The sequence below is a fragment of the Silurus meridionalis genome, chromosome 14 (genome assembly GCF_014805685.1).
Source record: "Silurus meridionalis isolate SWU-2019-XX chromosome 14, ASM1480568v1, whole genome shotgun sequence".
Taxonomy (NCBI): domain Eukaryota; kingdom Metazoa; phylum Chordata; class Actinopteri; order Siluriformes; family Siluridae; genus Silurus; species Silurus meridionalis.
The window spans coordinates 15,609,043-15,632,491 of NC_060897.1; the positions used below are offsets into that span (position 1 = coordinate 15,609,043).

The following is a 23,449-nucleotide window of genomic DNA, read 5'->3' on the forward strand; positions in this document are numbered from 1 at the left end:
TTGAATTGCAGAATTCCCACCTCAACTCAGCAGCTTACCTCAAGCGAAAGACTTACCATCTACTTTCATGCTGTCTTGTCCAATGATTTTAAGTTTGACCAAAATGAAGACCAAATATTTATAAGGGCTGGCCCACAAATTAGTGACTGGAGAAAAAACCTGGTTGAATTGTCTGTAACACGGTAAAGCTAAGATCTTTTCTAGTGACTGGCTCATATTTCCATAGTTCTCATTTTAATGTGATAAAGAAATAACACATTTATGTCCTAGGGATCTTGAAGAGCATGGATTACTTGTACATGGGTGCCTGGTGTCCAGCAAAGATAAAGCAGAATCTGTGTCTATACCCTACAAGTATGTGGTGTACAAGAAAAAAAAGCAGAAATATGAGTATGAGTATATCTACAAACTGGATTCAAACGAAACCACAAACAGATGTCTTTTTGTTAAACCACACCTGCTTAATGTCGAAGGTAAGTACAGTATTCCATGAGCCACTTGCGAAATTGGTTTATACTACACTTAAGTATCTATTTAATCCTGATGATTCTAATGGAACCATGTAAATCATGCCACTGAGAAAGTATGGAAAAAATTGACAGGTGACTTTGTGTATGATTTAGAAACAGATAAAAATGTGATCCTGCACCTTTTCTAATGTTTTGTTTTAATAGAATTAAAACAAAAGTTCTTTCTCAAACTGATGACTATCATTTAACCTAGAATCCACCATATTGTAACGGGGCTGAAAAATTCCGGGAATTTTGTAGACTGGAAACTTTCCATGAAAATTAACAGGAAAATATGAGATTTAATGGGAATTCAAGGTAGTAAACTGTGAATTTACAAAATTGCAGGTTAGCCTTTAAAAAATATCTTACATTTATCAATCACATGCACACAGCATACTTGCTGCTGGCCATAACCCTACATGCACTGTGCATTCCTCCAAAACATAACGCAGATAATTTGCTGAATCTGCCATACAAAATAATGCCCATCTTGGCAAATATTTGTGTACATTACATAAATATGACATAAATTCATGTTTATAGCTTGAAGGGTGCTGTGTGTAAGCTATTTTGCAACAAAATTACACAATTGTAAAAAACTAATAAAAATAGGTAAGGTAATTAATAAAACTGTCTAAAAAAGACCAACTGGTGGGGAGTTCACCCCCATCTTCCAGAAAACTACCACAGGAATATTGAAGCCACAGTTCAGATCAGTTTGAGTCCATAGATTACATCTATTTAAATCTGTTTTGATATTACTTATGTAAATTTTTTTTATCTACGCTAATAAAGTTTAACTAGCAAATACCAAAATGTTTTTTTACAATAACTGGCCAGTGTGTAAATCTTATGCCAAATGTAAGCTAGCGCTGTTTAATTTATGAGGCTAACTAGCTCAAGCTGTGATTCTCTTTCTTTTACCTTCTGCTAGCCAGTTTTCTGTTATCATACAGAAGTACAGTACTGGTCAAAAGTTAGGGCACATTATAATTTTAAATGTTTTTGAAAGAATTATTTTATGTGCAAGCCTGCAATTATTTGATTCGAAAATGCAGAATAAAAAAGTAATATTGTGAAATATATAAAGAAATATCTATAACTCTTCTATTAACAATTAAATCAAAATGAAAATAATCAATTTAACTATGTATTAGTTTGCACGTTTCAGCTTATGACCAAACAAAATGTTTTTATATTTACGTTTGTATATAATACAGTTCCTATAATTCCCATAAATACCTAGTAAATTTCCAATTTGGAATATTTCCAAAATTCCCCAGATTATGTTCCATTATTTTCCAGAGATTTTAGGGAAATTTACCTAAAATGTTCTGCCCCTTTGCAACCCTCATCGTAACCATCTGGTTCATTCACTTTTTACTTGTTCTGGTTCTGGTAGTGTTGATGTGTGTTGAAACATTTGTTGTAACAGAAACAGAACTGCATTAGACATATCTTTTAAGAATGCCAGAAAAATGGTTTCAAAGCCATGTCTAGTATGAATTTGTACACATAAAAATTCACCCCTATACTTCAGTCAACCATCAAACGCTGTATTTAAAGTACCTCCATTTTTTTTTTCTGTTCAACATTTGGACCCAGTCTGCTTTCTTTCTGTATTGCAGGAGAGTGGCATCAGTATGATGACATAATCTGTGCAGAACCATCTAAGAATGTACTTACAAGATTGAAGGATAAATTTTGGCCTGAACAGAGGAAAAGCATGATTGAAGGAAGAGAGATTGCAGGGAGAATTATGCTCAAGACAATCTTTGATTTTCTCAGAAGCTGGAATGACATCAATCTTAGAAACTTTTGCACTCAGCTCAAGCAGTTCCATCAGATTTATGGTAACCCCTTTGTATATGAAAAGACCCAGCAAAAGTGGTTTGCTCTGGATTACACTGAAAAGGATGTAAGTATTATTGATGTAATGTGGAGATTACCTCTGAGTAGATTATTTCTTTGATTGAATAATATGATTTGATACTGTTGTTCTGCTTTTTGCTAGGTAAGCAACCTCATTAAGAACTTTATGGTTGAACATGTCATCCCAGAACTGCAGAAAGATGGTGCTTCAAAAAAAAGTGAATACATTAACGAACCTCTGAAGCCTGCTCTCATTATGCTGTATTTGTGGAAGCAGTATGACCTTAAGCTAGATCAGGGGGAACGTAATCGTCTTTGCTCTGCCCTGTGCCTGCCAAATCTGCCAAAAGATGAGTTTCTCCCCTTATGGACCAACATCAAAGAGTCGTTTTCTTGCTTTAAAAAGTTGGTACACTTTCAGTCTTGTATAGTTTCACCCTAATTTATATAATATAAATTGCATGTATTTTAATAGTTTGATTATCTAATCTTTCTATGGGGCTGGTCAAAAACTTTTGTATTGCTTTAATATAAACAAGTTAATAATCAACTAGCTTATTAACAGGTAATTAACATGTAACTGTTTTCACACTTCATTATAAGAGTTTTTTTTTTTACTTGATTAGCTCCTTCAATTTTAGTTAAATGCCCTGGTAATAGACCATTAATTCACCTTTTAAACTGTCTAGCTTGCCTGACATATTGACAAAGCTTATGAACACGTTGAAGTCAGAAGGGATGACTCGATGGATTGTTGCGATTCCACTTCTGCATCTTCTCAAGGGGACTTCAAACCCATTTGGACCTGTTTTGCACACTGTGAGCCCAAGAATTGACCAGACCTGGGCTGGATTACAAGGACTGAATCTGTACAGTACAAATCCATTAAATTCACAAGACAGAAGGTACTTTTCCACAAAGATCATTTGTGTTGTGTTTTTTTTTTTTTTTAAATGAAAAAATATTTTAGAGTTTTTGTGATGTCTGTGGTGAGCCTTTTCATTTTCATAAAGCTCGCTTTACACACAATATCTTAGTTGTGTTTAACTGAACTGACATTCATTGTCTTTGCAAAGACAAATTTGGATTTTTGGATTTGCACAAAACCTGAAAAATGCTAAATGTGTTGTGGTTATACATTAAGGGGAAACACTAAAATCAGATGCCTCCTTTTTAGTTCTGTAAAATCTGTGTGTATATTTTTGAGAGTATCATTGCGCTATCCACACAAAACCTAAATGGTAGTTCCATTCACTAACCACTAAAATATGATGCATTCTGACTAAAATTTACCACTGGGGGAACTATTTATATTTGTTAAAATGTAAATATCAATAATTAGGAAAATTCCTGACATTTGGAATTAATATGGCCATCATATTTTATAAATAATAATATATTAATATACATGTAATAATTAATATAGCTATCATGTCTCATAAGTATCATAAGTAATTCTAAAGGACGCAGAGCTAGTTCATTCAAAGATCTGAAATGTATGGTTGTTACACGTATATGGATTTGAACCAAATGTAAAAAACATATTCAGTTCTTTTTTCAGTACAGGAATGGAGCTTGTTTAACTAAGAAACCAAACTTTGTTAATCTGAAGATTGTTGTACATTGTTCTGCTAACCTGTAACTGGATTATTAGCACTTCATCAGCACTTAATTACTTCAGAAACATCTGGCTGAAAGGCTTAACAAAATAATAATAATAATAATAATAATAATAATGATAATGATAATAATAATAATAATAATAATAATAATAATAATAATAATAATAATATACTTAGATGCATAAAACAATAAAGAGTCTGTAGATGAACAATGACCATCATCTACAGAGATGCTTTATTCTTCCATGCATCTAAGTAAGAACTGGGCACTGTGGGCTCAATTTATGCGAAATGCTTTGACCCTGCAGATTGCTGTTTATAGCTTTTATTACTATTATTATTATTATTATTATTAAATTATTATTTTTTTTTTTTTTTTTAAATGTTAAGCCTTTTGGGAGTTTGGGAATGTGCACTTACAGTACTGTATCGGTATTGTCAATATTTTTCAGATCCATTCTGAATATCATAAAAGCAAATGTGCATCTCATGGAAGTGGACAAACTGCTGGCTCGATCGTGGATGTTCTTGATATCTGTTGATGAGTTGATGGAATGTGGCACTATCACCAATGTGGAGCTTCTGGACATGTTGCACATTTTCATTCTTAAAGTTCCAGCTGAGCACTCCTACAGCCTTTCCACAGTTAGTATCAAAGTTAACTAAAGATTGTGCGTGCAACACAACAGCATGTCCTTAAATGGTTTATGTTTTATAAACTGTTTACTTTTTACCAGCAGTAAATTTACCAAATTGGGTCACCTGGTCATAAGTATAGTATGTGATTTTTGAGCATTGCATTCTGCTTTTAGGGCCAATTTGCTCTGGTAATTCCCTCCACTCTTCTGGGGAGATGCTTCACTAGATTTTGGAGTGGGCTTATGAATATTTGTGGTTATCAGCCACAAGGGTACTACGAAAGGCAGGTACTGATGTAGGTGAGGAGACCTGGGGTGCAGTCAACGTTTCAATTCATCCCAAAGGTGTTCAGTAGGGATGAGATCAGAGCTCTATAGCAGGCCACTCAAGATCTTTCTCTCCACAGCATGTAAACAATATCCTCAAGGAGCTCACTTTGTGCTCAGAGGCATTGCCATGCTGGAATAGGTTTTGGGTTGATTCCTCCAGCTTTGTAGTAATAGTTTGGAAAATAACCACATATAGCAGGAAAAATCAGTTGACCCAATACTTATGGAAATCAATCAATCAATCAATCAATCAATCAATCAATCAATCTATCTATCTATCTATCTATCTATCTATCTATCTATCTATCTATCTATCTATCTATCTATCTATCTATCTATCTATCTATCTATCTATCTATCTATCTATCTATCTATCTAAAATATACACAGCGGGTAAAATAAGTATTGAATAAGTATTGATGTATATGTATATATGTGATGAATATGTGATGTTTATGTATGTTCCTCCACAGTCTTTGTCTGAAACGTTGACGTTCATTCAAGGCCAGCTTCTTGAACAAAAATATCGGTAGGTGAAGTTTAGGGCATTGACTGTTAAACAAAATAACATTAATTAATTAATTAATCTTTAATGAAACACATTGTATTGAAATACTACAAATATTGAACTGCGTTGTTACCGCTAAGGAATACAACTAGAATTGGAAGATATTAACTCATAAGTTTACACTCACAGTTTGGTTAATTAATCTTTTAATCCATAGCTGCTTCTCTACTGACTATGGAAGGAACTGCCTAACGACAGCTGTGAAGCTTCTGGAGAAGATATGCCAAGTGAAGTCTTCCTATAGCGATGATTATGCAAACATTCCAATTGCTTGCTTGAACCTTGTGGTTTCAGTTTTAGAGTTTTCCCAGTCTTTCCCTGAGCAGGTATGTCAGTAAATCTGTGGCCAATTACATTTTTCATTTGTAGCTTGAGTGTTTGGGTAAATAGTGTCATATATGTTTATTTTCCTGATTTGATTGCTGAGTTAACAGAACAGAAAACCAGACTTTAAAAAGAATGAGATGGACTAAAAAAAACACATTTTTTTCCTTTACATTCAATTTATTTTATTTTTCGCATATCTGCATGCTATTACAGTAGAAAGCTACCTTGGTTATGTTCTCTGTGTGGTATTAATGTTGATTTTGCTAACTTTATGTTTACATTAGAGAAAGTTATACACAGCCGAGTCTCTCATGCTCTAGTTCTTTACCCCCCTTTTTTTTGTAAAGTGCAAAATTGGCTGTTTTTTTATTTCTAATATTAGGTCATCATTTCGAGAGAAAAAAAATGTGCAAGACTGAGGCATGATTAAAATTTTTTTTTAATAAAAACGAGATTTTGTGGAAATTAGCTTCTACAGATGTGTAAAACCGATAGAATATATTTATTCCTTAGGTGATTTTCAGTCTTGGAATTGCTTATTGATGTAAACACTCGAAATGAAAAAAATGTTTTACTCATATGGAAGATGCATTTATTTGTAGACACTGAGGAAGCATGTATGTATTTTGTGTAAGAACTAATTGTTTATAAACCAAAGCTATAATTGTTTTTAATGGTTATGTATTTTTGTAGGGGATTCAAGAGAATGATGCTTTGAAATCCTCAGAGAACACATCGAAGATCCGTGAACTTCTGTCAGTGGCTCTGAAAACGATCAGATCTTGGATAGGACAGACCTTTAAGCGAAACCTGTTGCATCAATTTACTTTAAATGCTTACCTCACATCAGAGATTGAGGTTAGAAAATATTGAATTGCATAGTTTTTAGTACTGTTTTTTTTTTATTTTAAATTGTGAATATCACACAATTTTTTTGCTACTTCATCATAGATGTGGAACAACATTATTTCTATAAGCTTTGAAAATGAAGACTTTACCAAGGAGTGGAGGGACACATTTGCTAGAGATTTTGAAGGGAAATTTCAACAGGTTTGGAATTTCTATATCTATGTATATTGAATCATCCTGGCAAAACAAATCCTTGCTTACACAATGCATTTTTTTTTAGGAATCCCCTATAGACCAGATTGAAGTATACTGCGGTAGATTTGAAGAACTTAGTGATACCCATCCTTATGTGGCAAGAAGTATTGAGAAGTGTGCTTTACAAGCTGTCACCTCCATGTGCCAGGTATTTTATGTTTCTCTAGTAAATTTCAATTAATTTGCAGATAATCCAGCAGCAAGATGGCAATTCTCACCTGCGCCCTTGCAAGTTCAGATGTTGTTGCAGTATATAACTGAGATATGTTGAGGACTAAATGGGAACTGACTGTATGACAACTAGGCAATTGTTCCATAGTACAGCAAAGATATAATTTCTGTTCCAAATTTAGTGACTGCAACAAAAAAATAATACAATTGAATTGTTAGAATAAAATGAGAAAGGAGAAAGAGTGCATAAACACATGTAATGAGTTAGCTGAATATTTAATTGGACTTTATTACACAATGCATATTAGCATAATTATTTGTATTTTTAAAAAATACCAGTTGTAATGATGCATGTAAAAGCATGGATCAAATATCAAAACATTTCTATTATAGAGTTAGGGTCTGTACATTTGCTCAGTCTTATATACTGTACTTCATCGTACCTCAGCATCAACATTTTTAAATTCAGGCATTGCTCTGGTCCAGCTGTTATACTTTAGCTTAAAGCAACAAAGGTGACAACGTTTAATTTATATAAAACATTTTTTCCTTAAGGCCAAGACTGAAGCACGACTATTTGAGAAATGCAGAATAAACTGGAAGTTTGGAAAGCTCATCTCTGCAATTATTCAGAAGTCCTGGCCAAAAACAGAGAGTGGCTCATACCAAGAAAAGGAAGAAGTGGTTTTCCAGCACCTTCTTAACTGGCCAGCAGCCAAAAATATTTTCCAACTTCATGGTAGTGGATTTATTTCTTTTTTTTTTTTCTTTTTTAGCAGGGACATGACATGTTCTGTTTTCTCTCTTCAAATGTATTTACGCCTATTTAACTCTTACTGTAGGTGCTGATGCAAAACTGATTGATCAGCTCTCTGACGAGGCTAAAGAAAGACTTGCTGTAGCGACGTCATTATTTACAAACATTTCAGATCAACTCATCAGAGGACACATTAAGATTAAGATTCTCAATCACATATTGGCGAAGAAGAATACTTACACCGAGTTGGTAAAAATAGGTAATCATGCATATCGGTTTTCTTGATCTCAACACTGTTAAATATCTTTGATTTTGATATTATTACATTATTTGGGAATTTTACAAAGATGATTTATTACTTGAATTTTAGTCCACATTATTGTTATTGACCTGCTAATGACTTGATTTACTTTCCCCCTGACAGACTGTCTTTGTGAAAATGAGAAATGCAAAGATACCAATGCAATTAGGCAGCTCCTTCAGTTGAGACAGAATGAGGTGAAAGACATATATCATGACAGCGAGCTTGTTAAAGGGCTCATTTCAATGTGCCAGAATATTCAGGAACATATATCAGGTATGCAAGATGTGCTCATTGGTGTAGTAGTGATTTGCTGTTCATTTGTTTAAAGTGGTGTTATGCTACTAAATCCTTTCTCTCATTTCAGTTGATTTGGGGGATCTAGAAGAAAAACAGCAGGTTGACATTGAGGAGATGGAACTGAACAAGTTCATGGAGGTTCATACATTAGATCAGATTGCATCTGCAGTGGCTGGAAAAGTCACATACTTTGATCTTGATGATGATGTTCGAATCATGGCTGAAAATCTACACATATATAAAGAGAGCTTTATTTTTAAGATTTGCTGGGAGAGCCAAGCTAAAGACTATGCTCAAAGGGCTAATGATGAATTTGAGTCAGATGATGAGGAAGAATTGTGGGCTACAGCTAATTCGATTTATGAAGAGGTATTCCTGCCGTGTTACAGTAAATACCAGAAGATATACAAGAGCTTAAAAGATGGCAGCATAACCTTTGAGGAAGTTGATGTGACATTTAAAGCCTACACAGGAAGGTATGTTGAACTAACAGAAGATGCTACAATTATGTCCAAGCTGGATTCTACAGATGACAAGCGGTGGATTCAAAGGAGGATTCAACAGATAGAACAGTATCATGAACTTCACTTGGCAGTAGAGTCAGCTCAAGTAGTCATGATGGTGAAGCAGACACTTGGCCTTCAAGGAGACTTCCAAGTCTTGGAGAAGCTGCTTATAGTTGTAAGTTTCTGTAATTTTTACTAACTTGCTTGTTCTTTTAGTTGTTGATTTAAACATTACTTTTGCTTTGCATATTCTTTCATTTAGACACACTTGGACTTTAAGAAGGAGCCTCTTGATAGTATTGACAACGAGCTAATGCACGCCAAAACTGTACTTGTGGACATAACAGAGCCTCGTAGACTTTGTCTCCAGGAGTTAGGCCTAAGGAAGAACTTTGTAATGTGGGTCAAAGAAGCTCTTGAAGGTAAACAATTAACAGTATATTTGTAAAGGAAAGCTGAGCTACCTGTTAAATACATGTGTCATCAAAAGTAACATTCCAAGGTGATATATATATATATATATATATATGTTAACTATTGAATTGAAGCACTAAAAGTTAAGTAGGTGGTGTATGCTAATACTGGTGTACTATTTAGCTCTCCATTTGGACACATCCCTTTTTGTGTTTTTCTTTATTTTTCAACATTATTCATTAATACTGAAAACATCCAAACTATTAAACACAGAATGTATGGCATTATGTAGCAAACAAAAAAGTTATGCAACCCAGAATATGTTTTATATTTTATATTGTAGCTACATTTAGCTTTGATGCCCGTTTCGCACATTTATGTCATTCTCTCATCAGACGTGTGACATTTCTTGCCTTCTTAATGTGCTTTAGACAATCAGTTGTATTATGCAGAGGAAAGAGTGAGTAGAGTCAATAGCCCTATTAGTGCTACTGCAACTACTGTACAAATCCATATTACAGCAAGAAGCATTTAATTCAGTGAAGAGAAAAGACAGTCCATTACTACTTTAAGAAATGAAGGTCAGTCATTTAAAAAACTTTCAGAATTGTGCAGACTCCAAGACCACCAACCACTATGATAAAATAGGGTCTCATGATGTCTGTCACAGAAAAGGAAGACCACAGATTTACATAAAATGCTTTGTGGAGTTCAAGTGGCAGGCATATTTTAACATCCACTGTTCAAAGGAAACTGTGTGTCAGTCCTTTATTGCGCCAAAAAAACATTACTTCAGAAGAACAAGCAGAAAATACTTGCTTGGGTTATATATTTTTTTAACTGGCCTGTCTTCGTAAGACATACAAAAGGGGAATGGATGGTTCCTGAATTTGTGGTTTCCACTGTAAAGTATGGGGGGAGGAATTGCAATAGACTGACATAAAAAGAGCCTTAAACAGAAGTAGCTTTTGCAATTTGAAGGAACTTGTACTTCCATCAGGAACTCTAGATATGTAAAGTCAAGAGATTTGTTCACAAAGACTTGATGCCTTGATAATGGCAAAAGGTGCTTCCACAAAGTATTAGTTAGAAGAGGTGTTTAGACTTATGCAATCATTTACATTTACGGCATTTTGGCAGACGCCCTTATCCAGAGTGACTTACAACTGAGCATGGGAGGGTTTTAGGGCTTTGCTCAAGGGCCCAGCAGTGGCAGCTTGGTGGTGGTGGGATTTGAACCTGTGATCTTCTGATCCAAAGCCCAATGCCTTAACCACTGAGCTACCCCCAATCAGGGTGTTGGAGTTTTTTTCTTACATTTAAAATGTTCTCAAATATTCAATATTTTTTCTCAATTTCTTTTTTTTTTTTTTTTTGGAAAGTCAAATTTTTTTTTTTTTTTTTTTTTTTTTAACAGTTATTTTATTTCTGTCTATATATTTAAAAAACCTGAAATATATAAGGGTCTTTTTTATATCCACTGTATTGTGGGATATTAATACTTTTTTTTACTACACAATTCCATACATTTTTTTTCATGTTGGTCCAGACTTCCATACATGTTGAAAATAATAAGAATAAAGAATAACCACTGGAGAAGAAAGTGTGTCCAAACTTTTGACTAGTATTGTGTATCTTAGGAGCTTTTCAAAAAAGCTTTCCTCCCTGCTTTATTTCTTATTAAATATTAAGTACTAATAAAAAGCCTGCACATTTTGAATAAAGCAGAAATGGTGAATAGTAAAATGTGTAGTCATCTTATCTCTTTGTTATGCTGTGAGTGTGTCATTCACTAAGTTGAATTAGTCACAAGGGTATTTCATGTATACAACCTTTTTATTTACAGATGAAGGAGTTCATTTTTTGAATATTAGATTCCTAACAGAACGAGAACAGTTATAATGTCCAAATAGCAAAGGAACTCAAAACATTTAATATGTTTATATGTGAATATGTGATATATCTCAAATATGTTTTGTTTGTAATTTTCTATTATATAGATATCAATGAGTTGAAAGTGTTTGTGGACCTGGCCTCTATTTCTGCGGGTGAAAATGATTTGGATGTAGACAGAGTGGCCTGTTTTCATGATGCTGTTCTTGGCTACTCCTCAATGTTGTATGAGCTAAAGTCAGATACCAGCTTCAAAGTATTTAAGGAGGTACTGAAGAAGCTTTGGAAAGCACTTGATAATGATTCGAATCTTCCAAAGAAACTGGTAGGACTTTATTACTATTATTATTATTTGTATCTTTATATGAAATGGAAAATAGACATTTTACTGCATGTTGTCTTTTGGTTTCAGCGTGACACTGCAAGACATCTTGAATGGTTGAAGACAGTTAAGGATAGCCATGGATCTGTAGAGCTGTCGTCTTTGTCATTGGCTACAGCTATCAATACAAAAGGAATCTACATCATCCAAGCAGATAACCAAAAGAAGGTTTGTTAAACATAAAAGTAGTTTAATTTATGTATATGTAACGTTCCTATAGTCATAGTTAAAGAAAACAAGAATATGAATTTTGGTTCTACTCTAAAATTCTCCTCCAGTACAATTCTAGATTTGATAGCTCTATTAATAATGGCGAGAATTTTTGGATCCAAGGCAGCAAACAAGCCCCAAACCATGTTACTGCTCTCACATATGGCTGATTTTTCAATTGATGTTCTTTTGTTAAGTGTAAAGTTTTTCACTTAAACCATTTTTTTTACTGCCATAGAACATTCCTCAATTCGGCCTCTGGCTAAACCATGTGTCCTTGAGTAAACTTCACACACGCAGTAGTGTTCTTTCTGTAGAATAGAGGCATTCTCCATTTTCTTCTGCCACGTAGGCATTTAGGTCTTTGGATATTAACCTGAAACAGTGGAACTAAATTTTCTCCATTTGTATGTTATCTTCCTCACAGTGGATTGGTGGAAGTGTAACTCAAATCAAATCAAATCAAACCATTTCACTCTTTTGAACTTGTTTTGTTTCCCAGCCTAGTGAGCATTGATTTGTTTTGGAAGGATAGTGTTTGACAGAGACGTGCCACAGTTACTTTAAGCCAAGTGTAGTTCTGGTGTAGTTCCATTCACTTGATTTAAAATGCCAAACTTTTATAACCACTTTGAATTATTTCATATTCCCAGATGTTTACTTTTTTTTTTCTTTCAAAAATATTTTTATTTGAATATTTTACCCAATGAATAAATATCAAACATTTTAATATTTGATTAATTGAGCTGTTGTTATTTAGTTCTTGCTCCAGTTCTAATTTGCTGAAATATTAAAAAGCATTCACAAACTCTCTGGTTGTATTTTACAAGATCAGCAAGTAAAAAAATCAAAATTGTTTATTTATTTTTTTTTTTTTTTTTTAAAAGTTGAGTCTAGATAAAGTCTTGAAGCTAAGGATTCCAGAGGAGCATGATGAGGGACATGAAATGCGATGTTACTCTCTTGAAGACCTCAAAGACCTCCAGAATAAGCTGATGCTTATGTCTGGCAAAGGAGAGCAAGGCCAGAATGAAGTTGATCGATTTGCAGAGGTTGGTCCCAAATTTGAGAAAAGATTTTCTAAAATACACTGTGGCCAGAAGTTTGTGTACATTTAATCATCACATCATAATTAAGTTCCTCTAAAGCTACTCTTAGCATTACAGTGCCGTTGTGCACAATGCAAGATATGGTTTGCTAAATTTGGTGTGAAAGAACCAAAGTGGACTGTACAGAGCCCTGACCTTCACTAACCGTCTTTGTGCTGAAAGTAAACGCATACCTCATAGCCACATTGTTCAATCTAGTGCAAAGAACAAGAGCACTCAACAACAGCAATGAGTTGGGATTGAAATTTGGATTGGCAAAAAGCATGTGTTTGTAATGGTCAGGTGTTCACAATTTTTTTTCTTAGCTTTTTGCTTATAAATTGTAAACTGAATTTGAGTAAAAAAAAATGTCACTATTTTATTAGGGTGTGTAACTTTTTTTTTTTTTTTCCCCTGTAACAGGTTTTTGCCAGTGTACAACGATTGGGCTCTGCATTTATCGATTTATTTGTGGCTGGAAATCCTTTGTTTAGATTTTGGGAGGCCATTATCAACTGTAATAATAAAGAAACCTGCATTGTCATAGACTTCAACTTGCCAGATAATGTCAGTGTGGTCATGATGAAGGGTGACGTGGCAGAGCAGCTTCTAGAAGTCTGTAAGAAAATGGAGCGTTGCCTTAGTTTTTGGAAAGATTACATGGACAAGCAAAGATCTAAGAATTACTACCTCAACTATTTTACAGCAGAGCAGATAGTCTATCTCTGTAGTCAGCTGACTCAGAAAAACTTCACAAATGAAGACGATCAAGCTCTGATGATGCTCTCTTTCATTAAACCCAACTGCACTATCATGGACTTGAGGAAAAGTTGGCATGTTCTTCAGTATGAGATGCTTAGAAAGCCCTCTGAGCAAAATGAAGACATTGATTTTCAAACCTTTGCTGACGTCCCGAATCAGATTGATTATGAAACGGATATTGAAGGTGCCTCTGCTTTTGGTCCAGTAAATGATACTAGTAGGTTTGACATGATTTGGAATTCATACATGAGGAACATGAAACATTTTCTTCCCAATACTCTTGACGTCAGAAGTCTTGGAAGACTTTTAGAAATTTTGTCTGATAGCCTCTGTGAATCTGAGCTGGATTCTGATGATGATGATGCTGATGAGGGTGAGGGTGTTGTTAAAAAGCATCAAAGAAATGTTCAAAGAGAGCTACCAAGGGGACTGGTCATTGGAAAACCAAATCTCATTATCTGCCCACTTGCAGAGATCCAGACTTCTTGTATCTCCATTTACATGAGCAGTGAAAATGAGCCTTTGCCCACATATGATGAAGTACTCCTCTGCGATTCTTCTACTTCGTATGAGCAGGTAGAGCTATTCTTAAGGAGATGTCTGACTGTTGGTTACAGAGGACAGAAGATATACACCATGCTATATGTAGATCAACTAACCTATGAAGTAAGCTACAAAGTGGAACAGTTTTTCCAACGTCACAAGGCTCAGAGCAGGAATGACTACAGGCTGGTGTTGATCTGTAGTACTGATCGAGAACATGCATATCTTCCTTCAGTCTTCAGTCAGTTTCGGCTGCACATGGTTCCTCAAGAACCCTTTAGCAGAATTAAGGAATACCTTGCAAAGCACTACACAGTCTCAAAGGACTATTCCAGTGCTGCTGCTGTTTTTAAAAACAAAATGTTTGTGGGAGTTGTATCTTCGAGGAGAGCGGGTGTCGGTGGGTATGAATTTAAATATGTTTAAAAAAACACAAATACTGTTTTATGTTACATTTAATGTGAATAATTATACCTGAACATTGTGTTTCTAGGCAAATCTCTTTATATACGTCGGTTGTATGAAAGACTGAAGTTGATCACCAAGAAACCCTCACAGCTGAAGTGTATCAGGTTAATAGAACCAAGAGTGGATGAAAATGCTGTTCTACAGTCGATGCTTAACACCCCCAAGAGGGACCTAACCATCTTTCATTTTGATATTACTTCTTCGGTAATAGTTTTTCAAAATTAGACAAAAAAAAACAAAACAAATATGTTTGTATTGTGGTGTTAACTACACGCTAAATTATAGGTGCAGAAAGGCCTCAATGAATTTCTTTTCCGATTGCTGGTCTTGGGGTACCTCATGGATTCAGAGGGACGAATGTGGAAATGCAGCAACAGACACCTATACATCGTTGAGCTTCTCCAGTCTAATGCAGCTGTACCTAGAAACAACCCAAGAGCCGTAAGGCAGTTAAAATAATTGATTAGTTTGCTGATCACAACATATTCCTACTGTCCTAGTAACAGGAATTGTACTCTTTTTTCTGTTTTATGACAGGGTTTAAGTTCCCAGTCAGCCTTTCAGGATGTGTTCCCTAATGTCTACTGCCGAACTCCAAAAGAGGTCCTTGAGCTGGAAGTGAGGATGTCAGAAGACCCATACACACCAATGAGCGATGACCCCCTAATGGATAATAAAGAATTCAGAAGTGAGGCTTATCAGCGTCCATACCAATATTTAAAACAATTTCACAATGGGAACAACTTGGATGGATTTATGTACAGAGGAATTGAAGGAACCCATGTGGAATGCCTACAGTTGCTATTTCTGTACTGTGGTGTCATAGACCCTTCCTGGGCCGAGTTGAGGAATTTTACATGGTTCTTGAACCTGCAGTTACGAGACTGTGAGACATCTGTGTTCTGTGATGCATCCTTTACAGGAGACACTTTGCTGGGGTTTAAAAACTTTGTGGTTGATTTCATGATACTCATGGCTAAGGACTTTGCTACACCCTCTTTGAGCATCTCTGACCAGAGCCCAGGAAGGCAACAAATGGACATTACAGGTGTTAGTGAGGAAGACCTTGCACCATTCAGGATCAGAAAGAGATGGGAATCAGAGCCTCATCCTTACATTTTCTTCAATGATGACCATGTGTCTATGACATTTATTGGCTTTCATCTAAGGCCGAATGATCAGAATGGAGTAGATGCTATTGATCCATCAACAGAGAGAGTGATCAAAAAGAACATAATGACTAAGAATCTCTATGAGGGTCTTAAGCTCCAGCGGGTTCCTTTTAATATTGACTTTGATAGTCTCCCAAGAGGAGAAAAAATTGAACGAATTTGCAATGTTCTGGGAATACAGTGGCCTCTTGACCCTGATGAAACTTATGAGCTAACAACTGACAACATACTGAAGATCCTGGCTATTCACATGCGCTTCAGGTGTGGAATTCCAGTCATCATCATGGGTGAGACAGGATGTGGGAAAACCAGGCTAATTAAATTCCTTTGTGAGCTACGGAGGAGTGGAGTTGCCACAGAGAATATGAAGTTAGTCAAAGTCCATGGCGGAACAAGCTCAGATATGATTTATACCAAAGTAAGAGAGGCAGAGTCCATTGCATTCACCAATAAAGAAGATTATGGTTTTGACTCAGTGTTGTTCTTCGATGAGGCAAACACAACAGAGGCCATCAGCTGCATTAAAGAAGTACTATGTGATAAAACAGTAGAGGGTGAATCCATGATGCCATACACTGGCTTGCAAATTATTGCTGCATGCAACCCATACAGGAAACACACAGATGTAATGATCAAGAGATTGGAGTCAGCTGGTTTGGGATACAGAGTACGTGCTGAAGAAACGGATGAAAAGCTTGGGTCCATTCCCCTCCGTCAGCTTGTGTACAGGGTGCAAGCCTTGCCTCCGAGCATGATTCCTTTGGTTTGGGACTTTGGACAACTTGATGACAACACTGAGAAAATGTACATTCAGCAAATTGTCCAAAGGGTGGTTGAAAATCAATGTTTCCACGGGGACTACATCTCGATCATCACAGATGTCTTATCAGCTTCACAGAAGTATATGAGGACAAGAAACGATGAATGTAGTTTTGTAAGCCTGAGAGATGTTGAACGCTGCATGCAAGTTTTTACATGGTTTTACCAAAATCATGTAACGCTGCTGTCAGAACTTGCCACCTATGAAAGTAATCCAAGAGCACAAAAAAATGAACAAAGCCTAAGAGACCCTGATGAAAGAGACCCTATTTTGTGGTCACTGTTGATGGCTATCGGTGTGTGTTATCATGCCTGCTTGGAGGACAAAGAGGACTATAGGATCAACATCTGTAAATGCTTTCCAACGACATACACCCCAGTCAAGTTAATGCAAGAAATTTCAGTTATGCAAGATCTTCTTCTTAGTGGAGTTCCACTAGGTGAAACTATTGCAAGAAATAATGCTTTGAAGGAAAATGTTTTCATGATGGTCATTTGCATTGAGCTGAGAATTCCTCTCTTCTTAGTTGGAAAGCCTGGAAGCTCCAAATCTCTGTCTAAAACCCTGGTTGCAGATGCAATGCAAGGTCAGGCAGCTCATTCTGACTTGTTCAGAAGATTAAAACAGATTCATCTAGTGTCATTTCAGTGCAGTCCTCATTCCACACCAGAAGGCATCATCAACACATTCAAGCAGTGTGCCCGTTTTCAGGAAGGCAAGAATTTAAATGAGTACATCTCAGTGGTGGTGTTGGATGAAATTGGTCTAGCTGAGGATTCTCCTAAAATGCCTCTGAAAACCCTCCATCCTCTTCTTGAGGAAGGGTGCATAGAAGATCAGCCCCTGCCTCACAAAAAGGTTGGGTTCATTGGTATATCTAATTGGGCTTTAGATCCAGCAAAGATGAACAGAGGAATATTTGTTTCCCGTGGTGATCCTGATGAGAAAGAGTTGATTGAGAGTGCCAAAGGCATTTGCTCTTCTGATGCAATGATCCTTGAGAAGGTTAGGGATTTCTTTCAGCCTTTTGCTCGTGCTTACCTCATAATCTGCGAAAAAGAAGGGAAAGGATTTTTTGGCCTGCGTGACTATTACAGCTTGATCAAGATGATGTTTGCTTTTGCCAAAGCATCAGATCAAAAGCCAAGTCCAGATCAGATTGTGAAGGCTGTGTTGAGAAACTTTAGTGGTAAAGACACTGTGAATTCTGTCCTTGTTTTTACTAAAAGGCTAGGTTTGAAACCTAACCTTGAAAGCATCGACACCATCGATCTTGTGAGGCAAAATATTACCTCAGTTACTCAAGATGAGGAGTGTCGCTACTTGCTAATTCTAACCAAAAATTATGCGGCGCTACAGATTCTTCAGCAAACATTCTTTTCTGAACTGTACCAACCTGAAATCATCTTCGGCTCAAGCTTCCCTAAAGACCAACAGTACACCCAGATTTGCCGCAACATTAACCGTGTAAAGGTTTGCATGGAGACGGGCCAAACCATTGTGCTTCTGAATTTGCAAAACCTGTACGAGAGCTTATATGATGCACTCAATCAATACTATGTTTGCCTTGGAGGACAGAAGTATGTGGATTTGGGGCTTGGAACCCACCGTGTCAAATGTCGAGTGCACAAAGACTTCAGGCTCATAGTGATCGAAGAGAAGGAAGTTGTCTACAAACAATTTCCTATTCCTCTGATTAACAGATTGGAGAAGCACTACCTGGACATTAATACTGTGCTAAAGAATGAGCAAAAACAGCTGGTAAAGACACTTGAAAAATGGGTTGGCCGTTTCATTAAATCCAACATTCAGCATACACCTGCTTTTCAGATAGCACAGTACTGTCCAGCTGATGTTTTCATTGGATACCACTCTGACACCTGTGCATCAGTCATCTTGCAAGTTATGGAGCGCCAGAGAGAAGAGATGGAACTTGCTGACCCTCAGCGGCAGCTGTTGGATGAGGCCAAGCTAATCCTGCTGAACTGTGCAACACCGGACGCAGTGGTCCGTCTAGATAGTTCAGTCCTTTCCAGAGTGGAAAGTGAACACCTAGCAAGGGTGTACTTTGAAGAACAGAAGCACAGCAGTATAGCTGACTTTGTTGTCTCTCACATCCAACAGGAAGAGTGGAACCATGCGTCTTTCACTGAGGTGAATCTATTGTGGATTATTTGTTTAAGTAATGAGTAAATTTAAATATATTTGCAGTACTTCTGTGTGTTTCTCTGAAAAAGATTTTGCAGTAATTAACAGTAATTTGTTTATACCCGTTTTTATAGATTTTTTTAAGTATAGATTTGAATCTTAATTAGCCTTTTAAACTGTCACAAACAGACAGAACATAAGCAGTAATTTTATCAATGTAAAGACTGCATACTAAGATAGTAGATGATCTTAGCCCAAGTTAACCGTTTTTTAAATGGAAACCTATTAGAGCTTTTTGTGATTAAACCTCAAAAGGCATTTTAGGATTTAAAATATTTGTGTTTTAGGTTTTGCCATCTCTTGGAAAGCACTTAATAACTGTATGCCAAAAATAATAAAAAATAAAGTTGGAAAATTGAGCTAAATATGTAATAAAAAAAAATTCAATAACAAAAAACCTTTATGTAAATGAATAAAAAGCCTAACTTATGTATAATTTTTGCTATAATATTCACACTTTGGGAATTAAAAAAATAGGCTAATGACTATAAAAAAAAGTCTAAAGTCTAGCCAATTTGATGCAATAGCAAAAATGAAAACAAATAATACTAATTAATAATAATAACCCTTGCTTTTTATGATGATGATAATAATGAACCTCGTTTAAATTCTGATTTACAATTCTTTAGGTGACTACATTTTCCAGACTTCTGACAGCAGCAGACATTGAACAACTAAAGGAGTTGGTTCCAAACATCGAACTTTTTGCTTTGCAACAGTTTGACACTGAGCATTCTTTTCTCAAGAAAATCAGGTATACATAAATTTGCATACTCCTGTATTTTATACAGTGAAACCCCGTTGTACGAACAACCCATTGTACGAGCAAACGGAGATACGAGCAAACTCGCTTGCAAAATTTTACCCTGTTTCACGAGCAAATTTCGAAGGCACGAGCAAACCAACGCTGCCAGTTCCCCGTTTTCGGCGGAGGGTCGCATCAGTCGCTTAGTTGATGACGTATCACTCGGTCGCTCTAGTTGTTCAGTGCAGCAAAAACGTAACTGTGGCAGCGCGGCGGTTTGTGAATGGAGGGCGGGTCCTGGAGCAGATAGGCAGGGGATTGCCTCACCTGAAGTTAATGTGACCTAATGATTGTTCTCTCTTTCCCAGCGATCGAAGGGTGCATTTAAGGAGGGGAGCGTGTGTGTGTGTGTGTGTGTGTGTGTGTGTGTGTGTGTGTGTGTGTGTGTGCGCCTGAGATGTGCTGCGCGGGGCACTAAGCAGACCGACACAAAAAAAATAAAAATAAATGTGGCTCCCGTATTCATACGCTCTCCCACAGTAACTTTTTTTTTTAGTTTTATATTTTTATTTCACTAGAAATCTTGAAAAATGTCTCCCAAGTAAATCAGTGATGGTGCTGTGAAAACGAAAGTAAATAGAATTACCATGGAAACCGAGAAGGTTATGAGCATGGTGCACGTCTCACACTCACAATCAACCACAATCACACGAGTAAGTGTTAAAATATATTTATATTACGGTAATTTGCGGTGTATTTGTTTTTAAAAATAGGCTACAAATAGTTTTTAAGTGCAGAAATAAGCGATCGGATGACATCTCGGAACGGATTAAATCACTTTTACATTCATTCCTATGGGGAAAATCAGTTCGAAACATACGAGCAAATGGACACACGAGCAATTTTCAAGAACGAATCATGCTCATACAAAGGGGTTCCACTGTATATTAAAAAGAAAATGATACTATACCCTCTCCCCCTTACACACCTGTCCTGAAACATTATAATCATTACCATTTTGTCATCCCAGGAACTTTTTAGACAGCACCTCTGGGAACAAGATACTTATTATTCAGACTGATTTTGATGAAGCTTTACAAAGCTCCAACCTCATTGCCTCAGCAAAGTAAGTCTTTCATCTGGCTTTCTATCCACTCTTCTATTTCTGAAGTGGGACTTTGTGAAATCAGTAATGACAAATGTATTCTTTTGTTTTAGGTACTCCTCTATTGGTGAAATCAACAAATCCAGAAAGGAGCAGGACAGCAAGGTGTTTGTCTACTTCATTACCAAGCTACCAAGAGTGGAAGGTGGAACTTCTTATGTTGGATTTCATGGAGGTATGACAAATGTTTTGATTATATGTCTAATATTCAACTGATGGATGTATGGTCAAAGATATGTGGACAACTGACCATCTCATTCATATACATTGCTGTTGCAAGATTTGTTGCACACAATTGATAGAATGCCTTGTATTTCCCTGAACTATAACGAATGGGCTTAGCCTAAGCATAAAATCTGGAATGGGATGTTCAACAAACATAATTGTGATCAAGTATACATATAATTTGGTCTTTGACCAACTTTAGGTTTCCTCTTCAGCAGTTACATGTTAATGCCTATAGTTTTTAAGGAATATTTAGGAAGCACTATGGGGAGGGGTATGTGATGGTCAGGTGTCGGGGGGTTGGACTAATAAAAAAAAATTCCGATGTACTTTTTTGTTAAGGTCCCTGGAAATCAGTCCACATTGATGACCTTAGAACATCAAAAGATATCATCTCTGATATTAAAACATTGCAGTGCCTCACCATCAGTCAGCTGTTTGAGGAAAAGGAAGATCAGACCAATGGTAACAAATTCCTCCTTAGTCTACTGATTTCTCGAATATACACAGCAACAATTTATGTAACGGTTAAAACTGTGTTTTTGTTTGTCACAGCTATGGAGACCGAGGACATCTGTACTGTAGAAGAAGCTGAAAAAATGGAGCAGGAAAACAATATGGTGAATTTGAAAAATAGAAATAATGTTATATTTATTTATTTCATCATCGTGTAGACATGTGAACTTATGCAGACAAAAAGTAGTCACTTTACTATTTGTTTTTTGTGGTGCCTCAAGAGCTGGGAGAATGTTCTAGATACCACAGCGCTGGTGCGTAGCTGTGTTCAAAATGCAGTGGGGATGCTAAGAGACCAGGGAGATGAAGGTTGCCGTAGCACTAGAAGAGTAGAAATTCTGCTAACCCTCTTGTCTGATGGCGAGGAACTTCAAGGTGTGAATGTAATTTTATATATAAAGTGTGTGCGTGTGTGAATAACTTCTACCATTTAGTTAACCACCGATTTGTTTTTTTTTTAATCAACAGCCACATTTTTGAAAACCTTAAAGCGCCGTCTTCATTCTCTGTTGATGAACCTTGATGAACACTCTTTCTCTGCAAAGAGTTGGGTTTTAAAAGAAGCCTCCAATATTGATTCCCTACAAGAGGGTGGGACATTCAGGTATGTTAAAAAAGCAATTGTGCACTGAAGTAAATATAGTTTGTTAATGGAACAGCTTGCCTGATTAAAAAAAAAACAGTTGTATAACAGTTTTCAGTCACTGTATTAATATATATATATTTTTACATGGCATTTATTTATACTGTATTTACATTTTCAGAAATACCTTATGGAAGCGGGTGCAAGCTGCAGTTATTCCCTTCCTGGCACAGTTGATCTCAGTTATTGACCGTGACCACAATCTCGACATCTTGCTAGATAAAAACTCGGGTGAATCAGTGAAAAAAATGTGGTTGGACATCTTTGGAAATGTCAAGTTATTAAATGTTCCATACACAATAGTGGATTCCAAGTAAGTACCTTATATATATTTATTGCTCTGCATCTACAGAAAGATATTTTTTGAACGTAATTTTCAATATCTGTGGCTTTTCCAGCTCAGCAACAAAGACGATTCTTGTCCAGAACTCTATTGTGGTTAATCGGAGTACAGGCTGCTCCATGCCATTCAGCTGGATAATTAAAGATCATTTAGAGGAACTCTGGGTACATGCTCTGCACAGAGAAGGTGACAGAAAGATCAGCACATATAATGACACTGCTATATATAGAAAACTGTTGATTTTATATATATATATATATATATATATATATATATATATATATATATATATATATATATATATATATATATATATACATACATACATACATACACACACACAGTGCATTCAGAAAGTATTTAGACCCCCATCACTTTTTTCAATTTTGTTATGTTGCAGCCTCATACTCGAATTGTTCAAATTGATTTGTCTTCTCATTAATCTACAGTCCCCATAATGACAAAGTAAAAAACGTATTTCTAGAAATGTCTAAATTGATTGAAACAAACACCTGAAATATAGCTCTGTGTATCTTGATCACTTACTTGAGATGTTTCTTCACCTTGATTGGAGTCTACCTGTGGAAGTTTCTTGATGGGACATGATTTGGAAAGACACACACCTCTCTATAGAAGGCCCTATAGCTGACGATGCATATCAGAGCAAAAAAGGAACTGCCTGCAGAGCTCAGAGACAGGATTGTTGCAATGTACAGATATAGGGGAACGCTACAAAACATTTCTGCTGTACTGAAGAATCCCAAGAGCACAGTGGGTTTCATAATTCTCAAATGGAAGCAGTGTGGCATAACAATCGGGAAGAATCGCTATAGTACAAGAAGCA

The 23,449-nt window shown here is 36.1% G+C and overlaps 1 protein-coding gene across 4 annotated transcripts in view; it reads left to right on the top strand.

Annotated features, from left to right (window-relative positions):
• rnf213a (ring finger protein 213a) overlaps positions 1 to 23,449 on the top strand; it is a 48,872-nt gene that overhangs the window by 11,451 nt on the left and 13,972 nt on the right. For 3 of the 4 annotated variants that reach the window (XM_046866778.1, XM_046866781.1, XM_046866782.1), the window contains 28 exons: positions 3,074 to 3,289; positions 4,459 to 4,651; positions 5,448 to 5,503; positions 5,700 to 5,868; positions 6,563 to 6,727; positions 6,821 to 6,919; positions 6,999 to 7,121; positions 7,700 to 7,883; positions 7,987 to 8,160; positions 8,326 to 8,478; positions 8,570 to 9,183; positions 9,271 to 9,430; positions 11,423 to 11,640; positions 11,728 to 11,865; positions 12,795 to 12,959; positions 13,419 to 14,700; positions 14,794 to 14,972; positions 15,054 to 15,209; positions 15,306 to 18,914; positions 19,598 to 19,722; positions 20,744 to 20,839; positions 20,932 to 21,053; positions 21,446 to 21,568; positions 21,659 to 21,723; positions 21,841 to 21,994; positions 22,088 to 22,223; positions 22,384 to 22,575; positions 22,661 to 22,791. In XM_046866778.1, the coding sequence (XP_046722734.1) occupies positions 3,074 to 3,289; positions 4,459 to 4,651; positions 5,448 to 5,503; positions 5,700 to 5,868; positions 6,563 to 6,727; positions 6,821 to 6,919; positions 6,999 to 7,121; positions 7,700 to 7,883; positions 7,987 to 8,160; positions 8,326 to 8,478; positions 8,570 to 9,183; positions 9,271 to 9,430; positions 11,423 to 11,640; positions 11,728 to 11,865; positions 12,795 to 12,959; positions 13,419 to 14,700; positions 14,794 to 14,972; positions 15,054 to 15,209; positions 15,306 to 18,914; positions 19,598 to 19,722; positions 20,744 to 20,839; positions 20,932 to 21,053; positions 21,446 to 21,568; positions 21,659 to 21,723; positions 21,841 to 21,994; positions 22,088 to 22,223; positions 22,384 to 22,575; positions 22,661 to 22,791 (9,197 nt within the window). Of the gene's footprint in view, positions 1 to 11; positions 183 to 270; positions 474 to 2,140; positions 2,431 to 2,526; positions 2,790 to 3,073; positions 3,290 to 4,458; positions 4,652 to 5,447; positions 5,504 to 5,699; positions 5,869 to 6,562; positions 6,728 to 6,820; positions 6,920 to 6,998; positions 7,122 to 7,699; positions 7,884 to 7,986; positions 8,161 to 8,325; positions 8,479 to 8,569; positions 9,184 to 9,270; positions 9,431 to 11,422; positions 11,641 to 11,727; positions 11,866 to 12,794; positions 12,960 to 13,418; positions 14,701 to 14,793; positions 14,973 to 15,053; positions 15,210 to 15,305; positions 18,915 to 19,597; positions 19,723 to 20,743; positions 20,840 to 20,931; positions 21,054 to 21,445; positions 21,569 to 21,658; positions 21,724 to 21,840; positions 21,995 to 22,087; positions 22,224 to 22,383; positions 22,576 to 22,660; positions 22,792 to 23,449 lie in introns of all 4 variants that reach the window. The other variant, XM_046866780.1, reaches the window with a different exon arrangement.